This window comes from Melospiza georgiana, chromosome Z (genome assembly GCF_028018845.1).
Source record: "Melospiza georgiana isolate bMelGeo1 chromosome Z, bMelGeo1.pri, whole genome shotgun sequence".
NCBI classification, from domain to species: domain Eukaryota; kingdom Metazoa; phylum Chordata; class Aves; order Passeriformes; family Passerellidae; genus Melospiza; species Melospiza georgiana.
Window position 1 is genome coordinate 73,514,172 of NC_080465.1, and position 21,475 is coordinate 73,535,646.

A 21,475-nucleotide genomic window follows, 5' to 3' on the forward strand; every position below is an offset into this window, starting at 1 on the left:
ACTGGCTGCATCTCTGGTTGACTCATCTCTCTAAAACACTCCCCAATATGTACACTGATACTGGATAATCTCTTTAAATCATATTATCATATGTCAAGATTGCCCCCAAATTGTTTTGTAGCAATGGCACCATGGAGACAATATTCAGATTAAAAGAATTCACCTCCCTAATCATTATTTCTCAGTCACTCAGTGCCTAATTATGAACTTTGCTGATTCCATTCAGTTACAGTTTGAGTCTTTCCATTTCTTGCTGTAGCATTCCTTACTGGCCATGGGAACTGCTCACTTATCTCCCTGCTTAGCTTTGTGTGGTGAAATTCAAAGAGTTTTTGACAAATCCCACTATGTTTTTTTAGCCATAAGAATTGCAAACCTGTCGACCCCAGGAGGCCAGGTTGGTACAATTTTCTCTGCCTAGCCCATGTTCAAGCTACACTACAGTTCATGCCTGCATTAATCCTGTTATGCAGCACAACATGAAATGAATGGGGTTTGTAATGGGAAGTGGTTGTTTTCAAAGACCAGTCAGGAGTTCTGTATTTTAGATTTCACTTAACTGACATGCTCTGTAGTTCACTACTAAAGTCTTATAATGTTGAGCTCATTTTATCCTCAGGTAAATGAAAACATGATTTGCAATAAAGCTTAATTCTCATCAATTTCTCTGGCAATGCTTAAGACAGCTCCCTGAAACACTAGATAACATTTGCAGAAGCTTTAGAACAGGCCAATCTCAGATTCTAAACCTGTTTCCTTCTTATTCCATTATTCATTTAACAATCAGAAATCAGTCAGCTGTTTCATACATTTAGAGCAGAATGTTTAAACAAGAATGCTGCTCCATAAACGCTAAGCTGGAAACTGCTTTTTGAGCAGTAAAGGAGCAGGAAATTCTGTTACTGACAAGAACTACTTACTGAAAAAAAATCACTCTGTGTAATTCAAATACATTTCACAGTTGAGAGATCTCTGTGCTACATTTCCAAGCAGAGAAATACAGGAAGAGAAATACTTCAAAAATGTTTCTCACTTCTATAGATAGTCTCTCTATATTAAAGGCCATAAATTTAGGAAAAAGAGAAAAATACAATGCAGTTCACAGGAGTTTCTTTTCTTTCGTAACCTGACTAAATGAGATTAGATAAAAGAAAGGAATGCTTCAAAGACAAGGACTTTGTAGTACTGACCTGTTACCAAACACTGCACTGAGCTCATCCAAAACATTGTTCAGCTTCACCTGGAGCTCTTTGAGATGGTCACTTGCTTCTGCATCCAACTGTGGATGAAAAAAAAAAGCATTTAAGTTTGAACACAGAGGGCAGTCCGCTGTCCTCTGCAGTGCTTCTCTTCACTGTTGAGGCTACACTTAATAAGCAGGTGAACTATCCCCACTGGACTCTGCCAGGTAGGATGCTCTCCTCCACTGCGTGTTGCTGCTGCTACAGAAGCGGTGGAACAGTCAGCAGATATATGCCTAAAAAGCAGCAAGTAATTTCCCCAGGCTCCTATAAGCCTTCAATATCCTTACTGATGTTGTGAAGTTGAGGAAGAAAAGGAATGTGAACTCCCTGTGGCCAAGAGTGTATGTAGGGCTGAGAATCCATCAAGTACTGTGCTCTGCCCTGGGCTTACAGGTCATGTCACCCCTCTGAGTCTAGCAGGACACAGGGCTTTGCAGACTGGTTGTTACTACTTGTGCATTTCTCCATGTATGATCTTGAAAGAAGCTATTTCACCTTCCTTCCTGCCATCAAGTATTTTAACTGAATATTGACTCAGTCACTGCTTTCAGAAGGTTGGACCCCAGCTGTTTTGAAAATCTGGCCACGATATCATGGAGCTGTTGTACACTTTTGTTGATCATTTTTGGAAAATAAAATCTCAGCTACTGGTATTGAGCAAACATAGCTCTACCCGCACATGGAACCAGACAGCTTTTTGTACACAAGTGTTCAGAGGAAAACAAAAAACAAGTTCCCCAAGCACTACATGAATGCTGTTGACACCTTAGCAGGTTCTGTAAGGAAGTGCTTCCTCCATTCTTATCAGTGCAAAGCCACCTGTTTTTAAATTGAACATTATTTGCAGAGTCTTGTATTCCAGCTCCCCTCCAGCCATCACCCCTCCAGCCTCAAACAAGCCACTTCTGAGCAACATACCTGTGGGTACACTTAGCAACACAGGATGAATGCTTTGGCATCATTTGCTCATAAAAAGTAACTTGTAAAACAGATTTGCCTGTGTATGCAGGCAAGCAAGATGTTTGTAAAACAAAAAGCTTCCTCCTAGGCAGAGCATCTCTACAGGAATGTAATGAGCCAGGTACCAGTACTGTGGTTAAAAATCAGTTTAGACTTTTATGGTATATCCATCTATACAGGATTTGAACACGACAGGAGTTCCCACCTCTAAAATCAGTGCTGAAGCCCTCTTCATATTGCTTCAGCATCTGTCAGAGAAAGCCGAGCCTTAGGGGATTTGGAATCTGATCTGCTCATTTTCTTGTTGTAAGCTGGCATGGAAAATTGACTCTATTATGCATTTGAACCTGTGCTAATGAAACTTCTGGATCAGAATTTTAAAAGTAATTAAAGTAAGAACCAACAATCAAGCAAATGATGATTACTTAGGTGTTGTAACTTTAGGCATTGCTGCCTCTGATTATTTTTCCTTTATTAAATTTCTTTTCCTATCATCTTTGCAACACTCTTGCGCTGTGACGGCAGAAAGAAGCTAATGTCATGACAATCAGCATTCATTCTAGCCAAGCTTGTAGGTAACAAAATAAAAACAGCATTTGGTGGTGGTGGTTTCTCTTGCCCTTACATTAATCCTTCCCTCCTACTGCGTAAAGGCACAGTGAGTCACAAGCTGCCTGATTTGCTCTACTATTAATGGCACTGAATTGCCCTCTGATTTCAGCCATTTCTGACAGATTTGAGGTAGGACCAGTTCATGATTCATCAAAACATTTCAATTAACTGCTTTTCCAGTCAGGGGAAAAAAAAAGCCAGAAGAATTTGGCACAAGACAATTATTCTTCACTATTCACTTCTACTTCTTTATGAGCTATCAGATGCAGAGCCTAGATGATGTTTGAGGTCAGGATTAACAACTTGTTGCCCTGGTTCGTGAACTGCACAGTCCATGATTTATTTTACTGTGAGGTGGCCTGGAGAGCTCCCTGGCTACCTCGAAGCTTTCCCCTCACTGTTATATTTCACTGCAAACTGATCATTCTCGTAGCAAATGCATTGTTGTCTCAGTACTGCAAGAAGAGACAGCTGACACAACGCTTTGCCAAGGGGAGCTCCATTGTCTGTGGTAAAGAACTCTCACTCCTCCAGAACACGAGCTCACACGCAGCTCTCTGGGTACAACTGGCAAGACAGCTGCCCACATCTAACTTTGAGGTGCCCAGCCTCATTCTCAAGAAGCCAAACCCTGGTAGTAAGCATTCTGGTTCAGCATCCACAAAGTTGCCTGTCATGCTAGAAAAGCTGTTGTTTTGTCAGCAACTGCTTCTAGGGAGCAAGGACTCCACATAACACATTACTGATGGTTAATGCTTAGGCACTGGCCTGCTTTGGCTCAAAAGCAAAGTCTGGGGAATTATCTGAGTGTGATATAAGTTCATTAGGAAGGTGCTGGTAGGTGTGTACTGCTGTTTCCCACACATAAATCACATGTCAGTTACTGAGTACTGCAGCATGTGGTATTAACTGCAAACCTGGCCAATGTGGTGAAGCACTGATAAGAGTGCTTAAATGAACCCACAACGGTGCTGCTGTTGCTGCTCAGTCAATGAATTTTAAGCATATCAGCTATCACTGATAGCAGGAAATGTACTTGGACTGCATGATAAATCTGGCTGGTATAGCAGAAAACAGGATTAGGCAGCTGGGTCACTGCCACATGTCACATCCACATCCATTTCTCTCAGAAGGCTTATGATCTCCATTCTGTGGGTATATGAGAGATAACTCAGAGGAAGAATGAAAAGTTCTCTGTGCAAAACATGGGCCAGTAGCCACACTGAGGTAGCTTCTGATCTCTGAGGAAATGTTTCAATTCCAGTAGAAATAATGTCTGGCATAGCTACAGTTCTGTGTCTGAGGCTAAACGTGTGATGCTGAAAACTGAGCTGCAAAGACGGAAAAGCTAATCCCATATTAAACTGCAGGGAAGAAATCAAGTCTCCATTAATTTGCTGAAAATATTTGGGATTTGGCTTTTGAGAGAATCTGGGCCTCAAAGTCTCATCTGAACCATTTAGAGCTGGAACCTCAAGTCCTCTGCTCATCTGAATGGTGGCATTTATACCAAAGCACTATCAACTTGAATTTAGGATGATCTTCTCATCCTTTCTTCATGCATGAAAAAGAACCCCTGGGCCTGAGAATTTGCAGTGATGGGCTTCCAAATTTTCCAGGAGATGGAATTAGTTCTTCTTTGGTTTCCATACACACTGGTGAAGTGGCCAGAACTGGAAGGCTTCTCTGTAAGTGGTGTAGGTGGAGAGACATGACTCTTGCCTCCTAGAAAGCTAAAGATGTTAATCAATTCCTGTCTATAAAAGGCAGAGACCTTATGAAATCATCAGGTCTGATCTGGCATATCAGCAGCTGAAGAATTATGCCCTGCTAACATATTTTAGCTTTAGCAAGTTATGGAGTTCATCTGCCTCCAGTTTGAAGCTGCTGATTTTTGGTCTGCCTCCCTCCACCAGCCCCTGGGAGCTCAGCAGCTCCAACTCCCCTTTAAGGACATGCACTGAATTTTCAGGCATCTCCCCACTTTCCTACAGGATTCAAGAGTAAGAAACATGGAGCACTGAATCCAAACAATAGCTGCCAACTTCTCAAACACCAGGACAGCCTTAGCTATGGCATGCGGGATGCTAAAGAGGAGCAAACACTAGATATCACAAATCCTTTGAGCATATTTCTATGTAAGTCTTGGATGTTTCTAAGCTGTCCCGCAATTTGTTATTCAGGTGGTGAACTCAGGATTTAAAATGTGGGCTCACCCTTGCAAAGCATTAAGAGGAGAGTTTCCTGAAGCTTTAATTGTGAAGATTAGTTTTAAGCCAAAGGCATGAAAATTGTATGATGACAATATGCTGCTGCTCAGCAGCTAATTCCTTGGGTTCCTTAGGCAGTGCTTGTCTCTGATACTCAGCTCACATGCTTCCCTTGCAGAAAAAAGGTGCAGAAATGTTTTAAACTAGTCTTTCACACTACATCTAGACTCCAGCAGTGTGCAATGCAGTACAACACCTTTTAATTTCACTGCCATGAGTTCATTACTCATGAAAAGCTAAGCAAAATTATGGACTGCAGGCTGAAGTCTGATGGAAAACCACAGAGGTGGGTAGAAAATGCAAGTCACATTAGGTTTTATTAGGTAAAGTATGAATAATTAAATAAATGGGGCCAAGTTCAGGCAAACACTACCACTGAAGGTGTGTAGCCCATCCCAGCAGAGACCTAAATTATAATCTCTGCTCTGCTGCTGTATTGGAGATGGTTCAGAGAAATAAAAGGTTTCAGAAGATACCCAGGACTCATCCCCCAGTTTCACACTTTTCATTATGCTTTTAATGCTATCTGCCACTTCATAAACACTGCCTTTCCAACACATGCCTTTGGATGTCTGAGAATGCTCCTGAGTCATGATGAAACAGTTCTGATCCCATGAGATCAATACAGCTCAGAAGGAAAAGAAAAGCATTTATCTTAATTCCTAAAATTTATTTAAGGTATTTTTCTCTGTGTATGCATATGTGTTTACTCTATAAATATTTGCCTCGACCCAAGGGAATCCCTCCAAGGAGAGTTTCCTAAAGCTCTGCTGCTGTCCTTACTGCTTCTGAGGAGTAATATTCACAGACCACATGATGTTCACATTAAACTCAGAGATGCTGGGCAATTTTTGCCCTGTTTTGAGTACTACAGTTTAGAAAAGAATAAGAAAAGTGAGGGAAAAGGTACCATAACTCAATGGGGGCAGTGGGTGGAGGAGAGTGTAAAGAAAGGCACTATATCCAGGGCCCAATCCCAATAAATAGTATTGGGCAAGCACTTGTGTTCCATGTTATGCCACTCATACTGCAGGGTGACCACAGGTGAGCCCTGTCCCTTCATTTCCATCACTGAAAAAGGGATTAAGTGACCTGAATTTCCCTAGGGGTGTGTTCTGGACCCACTGGCAAAGAACACCACATAGCAGCAGTATTTCAGAGCTTTCCAGAACTGGGCAGTGCTACAGCTACAGCTGCAGACCGAGATGGATCTGGGAACCAGAAGCAGATGAAGCCACAAACACACGGTAACTGAAACCAGTCTGAAGGTCTGGCGGCACACATGGCACAAGGAACATACCTGCCACAGGAACAACAGAATATTTGGTACCTGGCTTTCAAGAACACCTTTGAGAACACAAGAAGTTGAGCAGCTGAACACCAGGGCACACCACTATGGTAGTTTCTTACTCTCTCAAGGAAGTTTTTGCATAGAGCAGTCAGGATAATGTTTACTTTTGTGCAAGCTACTGTGTCATGGACAGATGACCATGGAATAAATCTGCCACAGAAATTAAGAACTGTCCTTCCTGAAGGAGGACAGAACCCACAGATGCATTTCCAGTCAGTTCTATCGTCAAAACTGTTGTCTCACCTATTGTTACCCAATTGTCAGGTTCAATCTGCAGCCAACAGACTATGCAAACTAGGACAAGACCTTGTTTACTCTAGCAAAACAGAGAACCTGGCAGTTTTTGAGTCAAGAAGCAATGTATTACACAGTCACCAAGTGGGAAACCCCCGGGGACAGCAGATAGTGCAGGCACCTAACACAACACAATTTATTTCTGGTGATCAGTGGCAGGCCTATGAAGTGCAATAAGCACCATTTGAAAAGAAAATGAAAAAAAAAACAACCAAAAAAACCCAGCTTCTTAGTGTGTTTGCCACATTTCTTCCTGTTTTACTTTTCACTGTCTGAGTTTCTCTCCCCTTCCAGTCTTTTGATTCCACAGTGGATTCATTACCCCTTTTTTACCTTACTTACATCTCCATTGGAAGGTTTTAAAGGGTACAATGCAGAGAAGAGATTTAGTCTAGGGACAGTAGCCAATAACCTCAAGAAACACCTTTTTACTCTCTTTATTTAATACAGTATCAAGGGATATTTTCAATTTTAAATATAGGGAAACCCTCCTTAATGGCTACCACTACGGAAAATAGTAGCAAACTAATTCCTTAAGGGAAATTATATGCACAGGCATTAAACTTTTATAGGCCACTTTGCAAACATTTCATCATAAGTTTATTCTTTTCCAAAAATGAGTATTTAGCTACTGCTGCTATTACAGCAGGAAGCATATAATGCTAGTTCTTGATGTGGGACTCAGAAATTAGGATTACTGAGGTGACATGTGAAAGAATGACAGCAGTTTTCCTTGCCTCATGCGGTAAATCTATTTGTTGAGATTTTTGCCACTTCACAGAATTCTGCCACTGAGCACAAGCAAGATTTAGAAAAGCAATACAGGCAAAAACTGAGCTGTCCATCAGCAAAGCTGATGTTTCTCTTGGCGTACAGGTCATAGCACAGATTCTATCACAACACAACCAAAGAAAATGCACTAGAAAATAATTTTTCCTAACATCAGCATCAGCAGGCTTTTCTTCATCTTCCTGAATCTTGAAAAGCAATGAAAAAAGAAGAGAAAAGAAAAATATACATATATTACAGCAGAACAAAAACAGTGACCTGGAGAAGTAAAATATTATTTCTGTAAAAATTACCATCTCATAACAAATGGACACATCTGAATATCCCTCAAAACACAAGCAGAGAACTCATTTGCATGTCTGTAATGTATTACATACTGGATATTTCATGCTAAAGGCACTGCCCCACATTTATATGACATCTAAAATGATTCAATGCCCACAGTACAGAGACCTCCACCAGCCATGCCCATGTGAACACAACAGCCAATCTTTTCTTTCCTTTTCTATGCTATTCTGTACTCCAAAATGTTTGCTTCTGCATTTGATGACAGATTTTGTTGGGAAGCCTTCAGTCATGGCTGTCTCCCCACACTCACAGTGCCAGGTGTCCCAAGGCTCTCCTCATGACTGCAGTCTTCAAACAACCCAGCAACAACAGTGCAGAGGAATGAGGATAACACCCAGACTCTGAGTTCTCTTACCTCTTTACCACCCATGGCTTCAAACATCTTCTCCAGCTGCACCCGCAGTTGTTGGATGTTGTTCATCAGGATGCAGGGCTGAAGGGACAAAAGCAGGTGACTGCTCAGGATGCCAACACACTGTCACTAGTGGGAGACTTTGTGCCTCAACACCCTTTCCCAAGTACCACCAGATCTGAGAGTTACGTAGGAGGCACTGCATGCAGAGATTTCAGCACTCACATGTATTTAAAAAAATAATTTAAAAAAAATAATTTTTTTTCCAGCTTGAAATGGTATGGTCAGTTCCCATTTTCAGAATACCCAGATGAAAAGACCTCTCTAAGTACCAGACCTACAGAGCAATCATGCCCACTTTTGGGTTTTTTTAATCACACAGTGTGTGATTAAACTTCCACGCAGTGTGGAAGTTAATTTTGAGGGGACCTGACAGTCTCCATGAATTCGAACTTCAAAAGCATCCAGATGATGATAAAAAACAACACTGAAAATATTTACACCATCACCATGGTCAGGTGCAGTGTGTGTCTGGTTTCATCAGGACAATTATATGATTCTTTGAGGGAAAAGGGAAGCTCAGCATAACTCACCAGTTTCTCCTTGGAACAGTAGGACTCAAAGCTCTTGGAGAGTATGTCAGCATACTGCATCAGCACTTTCCCAATAGTCTGTGAAGAAAAGACATGAGCACTGTTACTTGTCCTCTACCACTGCAGAAGAACTCCAGGAAGCAGAAAAAAAAAATCATACTGTCTTACAGCCCATTAAGAAAAGATAAACATCTGGATGCTAAGGGTATTACCTTTGCAAATCTCCTATTGTAGTGGGCAACAATGACAGGGTCTGGGCACTCCAGCTTCTTAATGATCTCAAAGCTCTGGTTGAGCTGGGTGAACACATCCACCACTGAGCAAGAGAACAGAGCGTGCTCGGATGTTTGCTGGAACTAAAAGAGATGCACAGAGAATCGTTGTCAAATGGAAAGATCTGAAATAAACCCACCCATGGGTTTATTTCACCCATGGGTGTTTCCATCATCTGCCACACTGAAGGCACAGTAACTTTACCAAAACCTACATCTTCCTCAGAATTAGTCAAAAACTCTTAAGAAGACCTAGAGGAGATAAATAGCCTATTTTGGTTGGATTATAAATTTACTGTCCTTCACTAACTATGATTGTGACAAGCACCAGGGAAATGTATGAGGATGTTGAGATCCTTAATGCAATGCATGGTTTCCCTGCCAGTTAATGAGGAAAGAAGGAGAGAGTAAAGAGCTATTTTAATTTTTTTTTAGATTTAGCTATTAAACAGAATGTTGCATGAGTATCACAGACTACAGTGCCAACAGTCACTGAATAACAGGAAAGCTCTTCTCTGCATTGGCAATACTCAGCAAATTAAGAGTAAGATTGGTCTGTCAGTGGATTAAGGTCATATTCTCACTGCATGACTAAGTACATGCTAAGTGCCTCAATTTTCAATTTCAATTACATCTTCCTAACAGAGAGAGCTGAGAGAGCACCAAACCACTGGCTGATAGATTAACAGCAGCAGAACAGACAGAAATGAATGATATGCACCTTGCTATTAAAAAGTTCTCTGTGACCTGTAAAGTGCTAAAATAAATGAGTTTCCCTGTTGTTTAGGTAGCAAAAAGGACCACATCCTCCATTTATAAGACAGCTGAATTTATAGTGTTTTATTTGGTTCTGTGCACTATATGATGTAGCACCAAGTAGTGACCTACATACCCCATCTTTTTTATCTCTCTCCAGAGCACCGTGTAGGAAATCTAAGGAAACATCTTCATTTTCATCCAGCCACTGCATCACAAACTGCTCAAACCACCTGCAATGGAGCAAAGACAGCAAGTTACAGCAGGAAGAGGAGCACCCAACCCCAGCAAGGCTTGTGAAAGCTGCTGTCTGAATGCTGCTGCCCATGTGTGCAGTCCAAATTCCCAAATATACTTGCACTTCTTCACAAGTTAACAGGGCCTGTTACCATCACTTGAGCTGTTCTTGTCCTTCTTCCTGTCTGTTCTCTTCTTGATACTTCCCTTTTAACTTTGCTTCACCTCAAAGCACTTTGTCATGTTTTTCCTTTCCATCCATGTGCCAGAGAGCACAAGGAAGACCTCCAGACCCACAGGCACCTGTCCTGCTGCTCACTTGGGTGTACCAAACAGGCAGTGTGAAAATAGGCAAGCTGAGAAGCAGCTTCAGTGATGGGATCCGACAGCTGGTCGCTCTGTCCTCGGCTCCAAGGGACACACAGAGTACAAAAGGATGTGTGTGTGTTTTTGTTGCCTGTGTTTAAGCAGTAATACAGCACTTACAGCCTTATTTATATGTCTGTCTAGAGGTTGTTGCATGCAAGTGCCAACACAGCACAGCTGAAGCAAATCTTCATTTCAAATATTACTAAACAGCATTCACAAACAAGAGAAAGAAGTGTCCACGTGTAATTCAGTCCAAACAAAAGATTATTATATGAGCTTTACAGAGTACAGCCTTCCCTACACAGGCAGCTGTGTTCATAGAGATTGTGCTAATTGTGGGCTGAGTTTGCAAAGAACATGAAAGCATGTGCCAGACATGAGAGGGAGATCAAGAGCAAATTCACAGGCAGAGCATACTAGATAGCCTTAAATAATCTCTACACTTTGAAATATAAAGCACATCAATGCTAATATTGGAAATTGTAACTGACACTGTTAAAATGCCAACAGCAACCTGTCTATGTAGACCTATTTATTATAGACAGCAACAGTGGAACACTGTCACAGACATATGGACTTCCTGTATTCTGGAAGAATTCCTTTTGAATGGCACTTCAGGCTCCTAAAAGTCAGCATATGTTGAAGTCTGCTGCAAGTTTCTCAAGCTTTCAACGTTTTCTTTTAAACTGCAATTGTGTATTTTAAACAGCTTAAGCCTTACAAAGGAACTCAGGCACTTCACAAGGAAGCAACTATACATCTTCCACCTGTTTCACAGCTCCCAGGCTGTGAGCTGCTGACTGCTTCACATGTCACAGGTCAACGTGCAAGGAAAATTACTTGTTTGTGCCATAAGCCACAGTTTTCACTCTGAGAAGGAGAGCAACTTCCTGATTATCATTCATCCTTAGTTATTGCACCACATTCACAAGAAAGAGCCATTTGCTGTTGAGAACAATGCCCATTTTTATGGATAGCATATGTTGCTACACAAAATCAAGTGCCTAGGTATACCTAACTGTCTTGCCAAATTGTCTAAGCAAAGGTGGCAGAGAAAACTGTACTGTTGGGTGGGTAGGAGTGGTGTATTTGCTCCCCCTCTAATAAAAGGAATCATTACCTTCAGGAAGATGTTTATTATGAATGTTGAATGAACCACTTAGATCAGGAAATTCTGTAAGTACATCTGCAAAACCAGCCTCAGTTTTGTCCTCTGGCTGACACAAAATCCTAAGAGATGCAAATAATTTACAAATACTTCCAGTCTATGTCTACATTCAGGGCCAAACTATGCTTTGAGCTGTAACACAGACGTAGAACTATCTTTGGCCAAATACCTCTTTTACTATCAGCTTGGCCTGCTGAGCAAGTCAGGGGACTCCGAGGACTGTGAAGGCAACATAACCAGAACAATATGCAAAATTATCTAGCACAGAAATGAATAAAAATAATCCGATTTCATGCAGAAATAGCTTTGAAATGTTGTTATATGGCAAATATCTTCTCCTTCCTCTGCTTCACCTATTGGTCAGGAAGCAAACACTGAAATGACTCACCCACCAGCACACACAGCAGTGGCTCACGGTGCTGCTTCAGAGACATTCTGTGCTCACGGGGGTCAGCACAGCCTGGCTCCAGATGGCACAGTCAAACACTCAAACAAGGTCTGCACATAATACACTTCAGTCCTGCCTACTGGGAAAGGCAGCAGCACTTCAGGACTAAATGTAAGTTCATCTTTCCTGGCTGCACAACAGTGAGGTAACACAAAAGGCTACCATTTCAGCTTGGCCATGAGCCTGGCTCCCTCATGGTCACACACTGCAGGTGAATTAATCTTGCTCATTTGCTGTGAGTATCTAAGGAACAATCCCTGTGCCTCAGCAAAAACAGAGGCAAGAAGGCAGGTAGGGTTCCTATGAGCAAAATAATAAATACTGTATTTGGTGAAGAGAGCCAGAATAAGTGAACAGGATCTCAAAGGAAGGAATATCTTCCCCCACCAGAGAGGAGGCAGTCTCCAGTAGATCCACAATGCTACCTGCACACTAGGATCAGTATTTAAACAAAGTACGTATTTACACACTTAAAAAGCTGGGGTTTTTCAGGAAAACTTCACAGCTTTTAGCTGGCAGACAGGAAATTTTGAAGATACACTCCTAGTTATATAGCTACGTCCATTTCAGAAAATGCTTCTGAGTTTCTGAAAATAAAGGGAGTATAAAAACTTCAATTTCAATACTTTGCACCCTGCACTTAGTTCAATCATATATCAAGGCTACCAGGAACATGGTTTCTCAGAGTTTATAAACTGGAAAAGTGAATTTGTGGATGGCCTTTTGCCTTACAAGTAGACAGACAGCAATGCCTTGTAAAGGCTGATCTAGAACAGAGGCTGGATGGAGTTAAAGAATAAAGCAGGTATTTATTAAAAGGCCTCAATGGATACACCTTGGGCAGTGCAAGAGCCCAGCCAGGCTACACCCAAGATGAACCCAAAATGGTCATAAAATGAAAGACCAGTCACAAGGTCTCTCACTTTTAGAAGTTCTGGTCCATTAGCATATCGGAGTTAATTGTCCAGTTATAGCTTTAGGTTATGAAGTCCCATGCTTCTTTTTTTTTTTTTTCTCTTCATTCTGCCATTGTTTGTGCTCTGGGGCCTGAGATTTGGATCATTTGTCCTTGGTCCCCAGCAAGAAAAGAAATTGTTTTGTCTCCATACTCTGTGAAGAGATCTTACTATCCCCTAATATGAACCTCAGATCTACACACTAAAGCAGTACAGAATCTGAAAATATAAAAGCTAAAACCTGAGGTATCAACAGCCTAACCATTGTCTGGAGAGCAGCAATTTAGTTTCATCTAAGGAGTTTACCAGTATGCAAACCTGATGTGTGGACTCCTTTGTTTAGGGAAGTTCTGTGGCTAAAAATAATTGTGATGAAGCAAATCAAAGGACAATTCATATCAGGGGGATACTCTGTGAGAGGTGAAGGTTACAGTTGAGATAAACATCACCTATGTCTGACAATGTGGCTATTGTACTGAAACAGGAGGTGAAGTAACAAAGCCAGTGGCTGCAAATGCACATGAGCACTGAAGCTCTACCACAAAGGCCAGCAGAGCAGAACAGACTGCAGAACAAAACCGAGCATCATTATCCTGATTACACAGGAGAAAAAGAGAGATTAAGAATATCTGATGGCTTGCATGAGACTGCCCTGACTCAGAGGCACAGCAAAGAGAAAGGGGCTTCTGAGACTGCCACTCTAGCATACTGCTCAGCGAGCAGCTTATGTCTCTTGCTGACCTGATTTCTTAATCAGGCCCACAGCCCACAGTGAGCAATTATGCCCAACTGCCTCAAGTCTGATTAGCATGCAGCTAGCACCAGGCTTGAGGGACTGCATGCACAACAGCATGGCAAGAGAATTCAAAGTGCCAAACGGGAAACACAGTCCAGGAATAATGCGTTTGTTAAGAGGGGTAAAGTGCTGCATTTAGACAGCACAGAACAGTCATGTACGGGGTGGGAACAGCAGTGTTGTGGGGCACAATGCAGAGGGTGCCTGCAGAGCAGCCAGTGGCCCACTGGGAGCACCACTAGCCAGCAATATCTCTCAATAAAAGAAAATAAAAAAGGTTGCTTTCAACACAGCACATGACACATGAAAGCAACAGCACTGCCTGCAAGGCAATGCATGGCAAGGTCTAGATGAAACATCAATATTTAAGGCCAACTGTTACGTTCAGACACAAATTGTCCTGAAAGGGTGAGTAAACCCCACATAGAAGGAAAGCTAGGAACAAACAAGAACCAGCAGAAGACCATAAAGAAGCATGAGAAAAGCATTTTACTACTGTAAAGCAGAACAATTTATTCTCTATGTGCATTATTCTCTATAGCCTATATATAGGCTATAACAAGTTCAAACTGAAGCAAGAAAGATTTGGAGGGGGTGAAAAGGAGAGTGTATGTTAAATCCTTAAACCCAGTGAAGGAGTAACAGTGAAGCACAGGATAAAAGGAATTGTGAAGCAAACATCACTGAAAGCTTCTGAAAACCAGATAAAACACTGCTAAGACCCAGGATACCCGCTGTTGCTTGAGGCAGGGGTGGGACTCTAACTACACCATTTTCCCCAAGTTGTTCAGAAAACCTTCTGGTCTCATACACCTTCTCACAACCTTTTGGTCTCATACAACTTCTCCAGGTCTGAAATCTGTTGTTGCTCTTTTAAAGTTAGAAGCTGCAAACAACTGCTTAGAGCTCAAGAGCAACAGCTTATCTGAAGCTTCCAACTAAGCCACCCAGTCTTACTAAGAAAAATATTATCTTTACTTACAAATCCTGTTGTGTGTGTACATATGACATCCATGTACAGTATATATTCATAAAGCATATCTGTAGGCACACATCTTCTATTCAAGAACTGCCCACGCTGCAGGCACAGAGTAGCGTGAAGTCTGTCCATGCCATTGCTGAGCTTTGGAAATGTTGGGAGATATTGTACAATAATGGATTGAGCTGGGTGAGGGGCAGTGGCACAGAACACCACAGGGAAAAAACATGCACACAAACACAGAAAACTGAGAGGTAAAAAATTATGTATCTCAAAGGCAGCGGCAGGAGATCCAAATGGCCACCCTACCGCCAAGGTAACAAAAGGAAATAGATAGTGGGGATTTACTACAGGAGACTTAAAACACTCACGCTGGATATTCAGGCACTTTTCCCTTGAAGGCAGGCAGATCACGAACGTATTCATTGTACAGCCACTTCACTTTGAAGTGTAAATTCATATAGTCCGCACTTTTACACAGTCTGTGTTTCTCATGCTCTGTAAGGAAGGGGAAAAAAAGCAGTTAGGTCTGAATTCACCACTGTAACCACACCAGGCATGGGAAGGACTCATGAAGCAGGTCTGCAGAATGCAAGAGTGTTGAGGATGAAGCACCTATAGAGCCACAAAATCTTCACAACACAGGGTTTTTGCAGCAGGCAGGAGTTCTTGGAGGTTGGGACTATCAGGGCTGTAGAGATTTTTCTGTATCTCTAATTAATACTTCCATTTGTTGAACATTTTTTGTTGTCAAAGCAATAAAAACAGAGCAATGTCTCATGGCCTTTTCATTTAACATATCACAGTTGAGACTCCATCTTTGCAGGGGAAAAATCAAGGCGAGCAAATCTGTTCATTCTTGGATATAAACAAAGGCAATAGCAGCATGTTACATTACATTCCCAATGAGACAACAGTAGAAAGCACCAAGAGTTTGACAGTGTGACTCAAACAAGATCAAATGAGCTACACAGGAACTGCAGCCTTCCCTGCTCCCGCCTGGAGAAATTAATATTTCTCTTCCACAAAGCAGGGTCTGCTGCTGAGCTTGTTCCTCCTGCCAGGTTTCCTTATGTTTTTGTACCCAGGAAATGCTGGGAAAATGCAGTTTCTCCCTGTATAATGCCCGTACCTCCACAACACAACCCTTCCCACACATCTACACCACTAAAGCACTGGCCCTACGTTTCTGCAGAGATCATCTCCACAGACCACCGCTCCCCTTCCTTATCAGGAGAAATGTAGGGTCCACATCTTTACTCTCAAGGCTCTTCACAGCCTACGTCCACACTACCATCTTTCAGTAATTGACTCCCACCTCTGATCAGCCCACAATTATGTATTTAAAATACTTACTAAATTCTCCCAAAAGCAGCTCAATGCTTTCTCCCAAGCTACCTCTCATTGCTTACACAGGCAGATCCTTCTACTTGCACTGCTTTTCTTCCAAATCTTCCTTGAAGAGATTAAAATTAATTCCTTTTTCATGATATGAGGACTCAGCAGCTGACTTTTCCCTGCGCTGTGACCCTGCATCATCAGGTAATCAATTCTGCACTGCTGCTCCCCCATGCCTCTCCTATTTGTATCCATCTCTTTCTTCTGCCAAGTTTCACAGCAGGAATACATTTTGTGCCAAGCTTCTTTGTTCACTCTAACACCATAGCAAGCTGCTAGTCCATGACTACAATGTGAGATATTACACTAAAACATACATGATTTTGGCTTAGCCTCAGGTTTTTACCCCAGTATTTCACTTTAGACTCTTCTTTTGACCTTTAACGTGGAAACCTCATCAATGATGTAACTTTCCAAGGGCATCACTGCTCACATGCAGACAGGTTTCAGCTATGTTAAAAAGACTGAGTATTTTTCTTAACTCTGAATGGCTTATTAACTGATAGGCATGCCTATCTTACAACATTATCTATTTTCAGGTAAATGTGAATTCTTGCAACTAATTCAAAACATTGAGAAACTTCCACATCTCTCGTGAACCTTCATCAACATGACAAGAATAAACTCCAAATCAAGTGTGAATTACCGAACTGAAGACACAAAATCCAGAGAAATGTTCATGCCAATATTTCCATAAATTTTTGTCAACTATCAATGTTCCAGTGGTTTGTTTGCAAGCTTTTGTAGGAGCGTAATACACATTTTCCCCTATCTCACATCACAGACCCACACAGATACAATCTCAAAAAAAAAAAAAAAAAAAAAAGAAATAGAATAAAAGAAAGAAAGAGAAACCGAATCTTTGTTTTGAAGAGATTAAAATGCCCAATATCTGAGACATAATCCTCAGGACTGATGGTTCAATGGACAAATTACATGTACTATGGTCCATTTCACTCCACAGGGACTGTGTGAAGTCCATTCCTGTTTTACATTAATAACCTCATATCTTTCTTGAGCACTAAGAAAGCAGAAGTATACTCAGCACCTGAACTGCTGACCCTCTGCTATACTTCGAGCAATGGTAGAAGAAAATGAGAACTCCCTCTGCAGAACTAAAACTGGAAACAAACAGAGCAATAACTGTGCCTGCTCTGCTCCCTGTGAGTGAGGAAACTGATGGACAATTATAACTTCATTAACTCGGATGTGTGCTGCTGCCAGCTGCTGCTCCTGCACATGGAAAGTGTTGTTCCTGCTGAGGAAAGGTCTGACTTGTATGTAAAAAGGACTTAAATCAGATTTAGTTCCTCAAAATTAAACAATGCAATAAAAGCAAGCAATTCAAGCTTCTTCCTGTTTTCTAGGACATCTAATACACTTCTAAGCTGCAGAAGAAGAAGATGCAAAGCAGTCACAGAAGCATAAACCCAAGTACAGCTACTAGAACTACCTGGCTATCTAGGCACTAAAGGGGACACTCGACACTAAGAGATAAATCACAGGAAAGTAAAAGAAAGGAGAGGTCTTACCACCATAGAAGAGAACTTTACGTATTCGAAAGAAAGGAGGGGCTTGTGACAGAGAGAAGACAAGAATGAACAGCTCAAACGTTCTGGAGGACAAGGAAAGCCAACAAAGACCCAACCTCCCCCATCCCCAGCTTGCATCATCTCCCCTTCCCCTTTCAATGGACCTCACATAGTTTTGATCAGTTGCTTCCTTTGTAAGTGGAAATGTTTAAGACCACCTGAAGGTGACATCGAAACACATCAGTCAGAGGCACACATTGAAAACTCATTTTAGAAAAAGTAAAGTGAAGATCATGGCAGCCATCAGTCTTAGAACATTTCTGTTCTGTTCTATAACCTGCTGGCTTTAAAAGAGCTTAGCAGCAGCAGCAGCAGCAGAACAGGACACAGATACCGTGTAGCAACTCCTGTGTTTTATCCTGAAAAGACCACAGAGTTCTGTAAGTCTTCCACACTTCCTTAGCAGATTTCAGCTAGAAACAGCCTTCTTCAGAGAAAAGCTTTTGGAGTAACCAAGGCCATATTATTGAGGCATTAATAGGGAACTCATGCCTAGCAGCACATTTTCTAGTATTATGTCCAGTTCTCCTTTTCAGGCAGAGAACAGGACTTCTACCTACACACTCCTCAATCACAGATTTCTTTTTTTCTTGATTGTTAGCCTATTTTTTATGGGTTAACATCCAGCAAATAATGCCAAATTTCTGTACAGAAATTCTAATAGGTATCAGGGCTGTTGAAGTGTCAACACTTTAGATAGCTGGCATCTGTGTGTGCCTCTGGTCCCTTTCTCCTTATTAGAAGTGAGAAAGTGGCAGAATGATTTATTTCAATCCTGCCTGCCAAGTCTACTCAGTCTCTTCTCCTATCAGAGATGTTTCCAATTTGCAGCTCTCCTAATACTAATGTGTCCAAACTAAGATGAAATGTTGCTGTCAAGAATGATGTTGATTTTCTATTACTATCTTTTAAGGTGTTCTAGCAAAGAAGAGCAGAAGCCTCTTTGCTTGGGGTGTTTGTGATTTCTGGGTGCCAGAGGTTCCAGGGAGGTCAACGAGAAAACTACAAACTACAGATAGTGCACTAACAGAGAGGATATCCAGCTGCTTGAGCACTGGTCAGTGTCCCAGGGTGGAGCCAACTGTACAGCTTGGAAAATCATCCTCTACCCTACAGTGACTCCAGGGTGACATAAGCCTGCCAAGCAAGTCTGGGACATGTGTATCTAGCCTGTTTTACTCTTGGGCTGTTGGGGAACAAGGCACACTTTTTAAAGACCCAGCAAACAGGGAAATGCTGTGCATGGTGCCTTGAGTAGTCACTGCTTTGGGGGAGAGAGAAAACAAATGGGGTAGATCCTGGAGATTCTGCTGTGCCTCAGACACTGAGGCTCCTTTGGACAGCCAAAGGCAAAATATCCAGCAGTCAAGCACACTGCTGCCATGCCTACTGCTACCAGCTGCTGATTTATACAGAGAATAGGTGTTTCATTTTTATGATTCAAAATTTTACATAATAGCAATCTGACGCTCCAGAAGGTGCCAAAAGGACACACTGCTGCAGCATCCACAGGCTGGCACGAACTCCGGGTCTGAATCCCTCCACATTCTAGGTATAAATTAGGATTTATACATTGTCCTGCACAGGCTGCATGGTGTATCTGGGGGTAAGCTCCAGCTACTGGAGAGCAGTGTGGAAGCAACAGGCTGGATGCAGGGAGGCAGGCTGGGAGGGAGGGAGCAGTTTCACGCAGCCAGGTCTGAACTCCTTCTCCTCCAGAGTCTCCTTACAGCACATGCCCTCCCTTTCTCCAGCAGCAGTATGGTCTTTCAAGTCTTCTTTGCAAGTCTGTTTATTGCTGGCATAAAAACTACAGAACTCTAGAGCTAGTGTTACATACTACATCCAAAGTGCTAAAACTATGGGTAACAAATAAAAGTCTTTGTCTACTCACAGCTACAAGCTCCATCCAGGAGCATGAACTTACCACTTGGTGAGGTGAATGAGCTCATGTTATCCAGAACTTAGGAACAGAACATAAGGAAAACACCATGAAGAAAATTAGGGGCAAGTAGTGTACTCTGTGCTTATGTGCACATATCTCCAAAAAATAGATTATTAGCTTTTATTGCACAGCTCCTGATCTCAGAGCAGACAAGAAATGTACCCAGGGATTATGCCACAAATTGGGAAAAGGAATATGAAACTCTTGGTGCAGGTTAACTGGTAGAAAAACCAGCAGCTGAACCTGAGAAATGACAGAGCCAAGAGCTGAGGCTGGCAAATCAAATTATCATCCTACACATCATTTAATCAGTTTCCTTTAATCCCTTTTCCCCTAGTTTAAAAAAATGCAGCAAGCTAATGCAATCATCTGTATTTAAAATGTATGTAGTAAGGCCTGTAATTGAATTATTGTAGAGCTTGTTCTAAAGGTTATCTTCACAAGTTTCTGGAGAGCAGAGCAGTGTGAGGAATCACACTTGCCTCAAATAGAATTCTGCACCCTAAGCATTTCTTGAATATATATTTGGAAGAGACACATCCTAACACAGACTCTATCACTGTTCAACCCTCCTGCAGAACTTGAACAGTTAGACTACAAATAAATTACCAAGCAGTTTTTAGATTTTTGTTCAAAATGCAAAATCCCTGTCCACCAGCTGCATTTGTATCTACTTCTGTCACCAAGAAATATTCTGAAGAGGGATGCTTTTTTCAACAAGCATTTACTATGCACCGAGGAACTCATTGGTGATACCAATGCTTGTCTTAAGAAGCTCGCAAGTGACCAGAAGGAGATCAGGAAAAGGTAAAATAAGCCCAGAGTCATCAGTGGGAACATGGTATGAGACATGAAAAGAGAAAACTTGGGAGACCAAGCTAATCTGGGCACTGGCAACCAAACAAAGAAAAAAAAAATTAACGTCCCCTTTGACAGTCATACAGCTGCACTTTGGATGCAATAGGGAAAGGGATTCTTAGGAAGGTGAACAACAAGATCTGGAGACATGCAATTGCAATTCTCACTGCTGCAGACAAAGGAGGAAGATAGGGCACTTTTAACATGTATGAGAGGAAATTGCATTATAAATTCCTGAAGAAGAGCACACAGGAGTAGAAAGAACCATAGAGTGGCTTGGGTTGGAAGGGACTGTAAAGATAATGTCATTCCAACCCCCTGCCACAGGCAGGGACAATTTCCACTAGATCAGGTTGCTCCAAGCCCCATGCAACCTGGCCTTGAACACAGCCAGGAATGGGGCAAAACCAGCTTCTCTGGGCAACCTGTGCCGGTGCCTTACCACCCTCACAGGGAAGAACTTCTTCCTAATACCTAATTTCAATCTATTCTCCTTCAGTTTGAAGCCATTCCCCCTTGTCCTGTCACTATACACTCTTGTAAAAAGCCCCTCTCCGTTGTTCTTGCAGGCTCCCTTCAGGTACCCCAGGTAGGTCATCACCCCAAAGGCTGAACAATTGCAATTCTCACAGTCTTTCTTCATAGGAAAGGTGCTCCATCCCTCCTAGATAAATAAGGACAAAACTGAAAGGGAAGCTAAAATGGTTTGCAGGAGCAAATGGTTTCTAGGGAAAGAGACCATGAAATGATCCCCATTGCCTTATCTCTAACACATGAGCAAGCAGTGATAGTCACTATAGAAAAGACTCTTCAACATAGTAGGTCACAGTCCTTCTTCCCAGTCTCTGTTCTTACATGAGCTTGACCTCACAAGACAAAGGCACTGTG

General features: G+C 41.9%; 1 protein-coding gene across 6 annotated transcripts in view; it reads right to left on the reverse strand.

Moving 5' to 3' along the window:
• UNC13B (unc-13 homolog B) overlaps positions 1-21,475 on the reverse strand; it is a 206,775-nt gene that overhangs the window by 25,985 nt on the left and 159,315 nt on the right. For all 6 annotated transcript variants that reach the window (XM_058044077.1, XM_058044076.1, XM_058044075.1 and 3 more), the window contains 6 exons: positions 15,166-15,292; positions 9,978-10,074; positions 9,026-9,169; positions 8,814-8,891; positions 8,224-8,301; positions 1,191-1,279 (listed from right to left, as the gene is read on the reverse strand). In XM_058044077.1, coding sequence (XP_057900060.1) covers positions 1,191-1,279; positions 8,224-8,301; positions 8,814-8,891; positions 9,026-9,169; positions 9,978-10,074; positions 15,166-15,292 — 613 coding nt within the window. The remainder of the gene's footprint in view (positions 1-1,190; positions 1,280-8,223; positions 8,302-8,813; positions 8,892-9,025; positions 9,170-9,977; positions 10,075-15,165; positions 15,293-21,475) is intronic.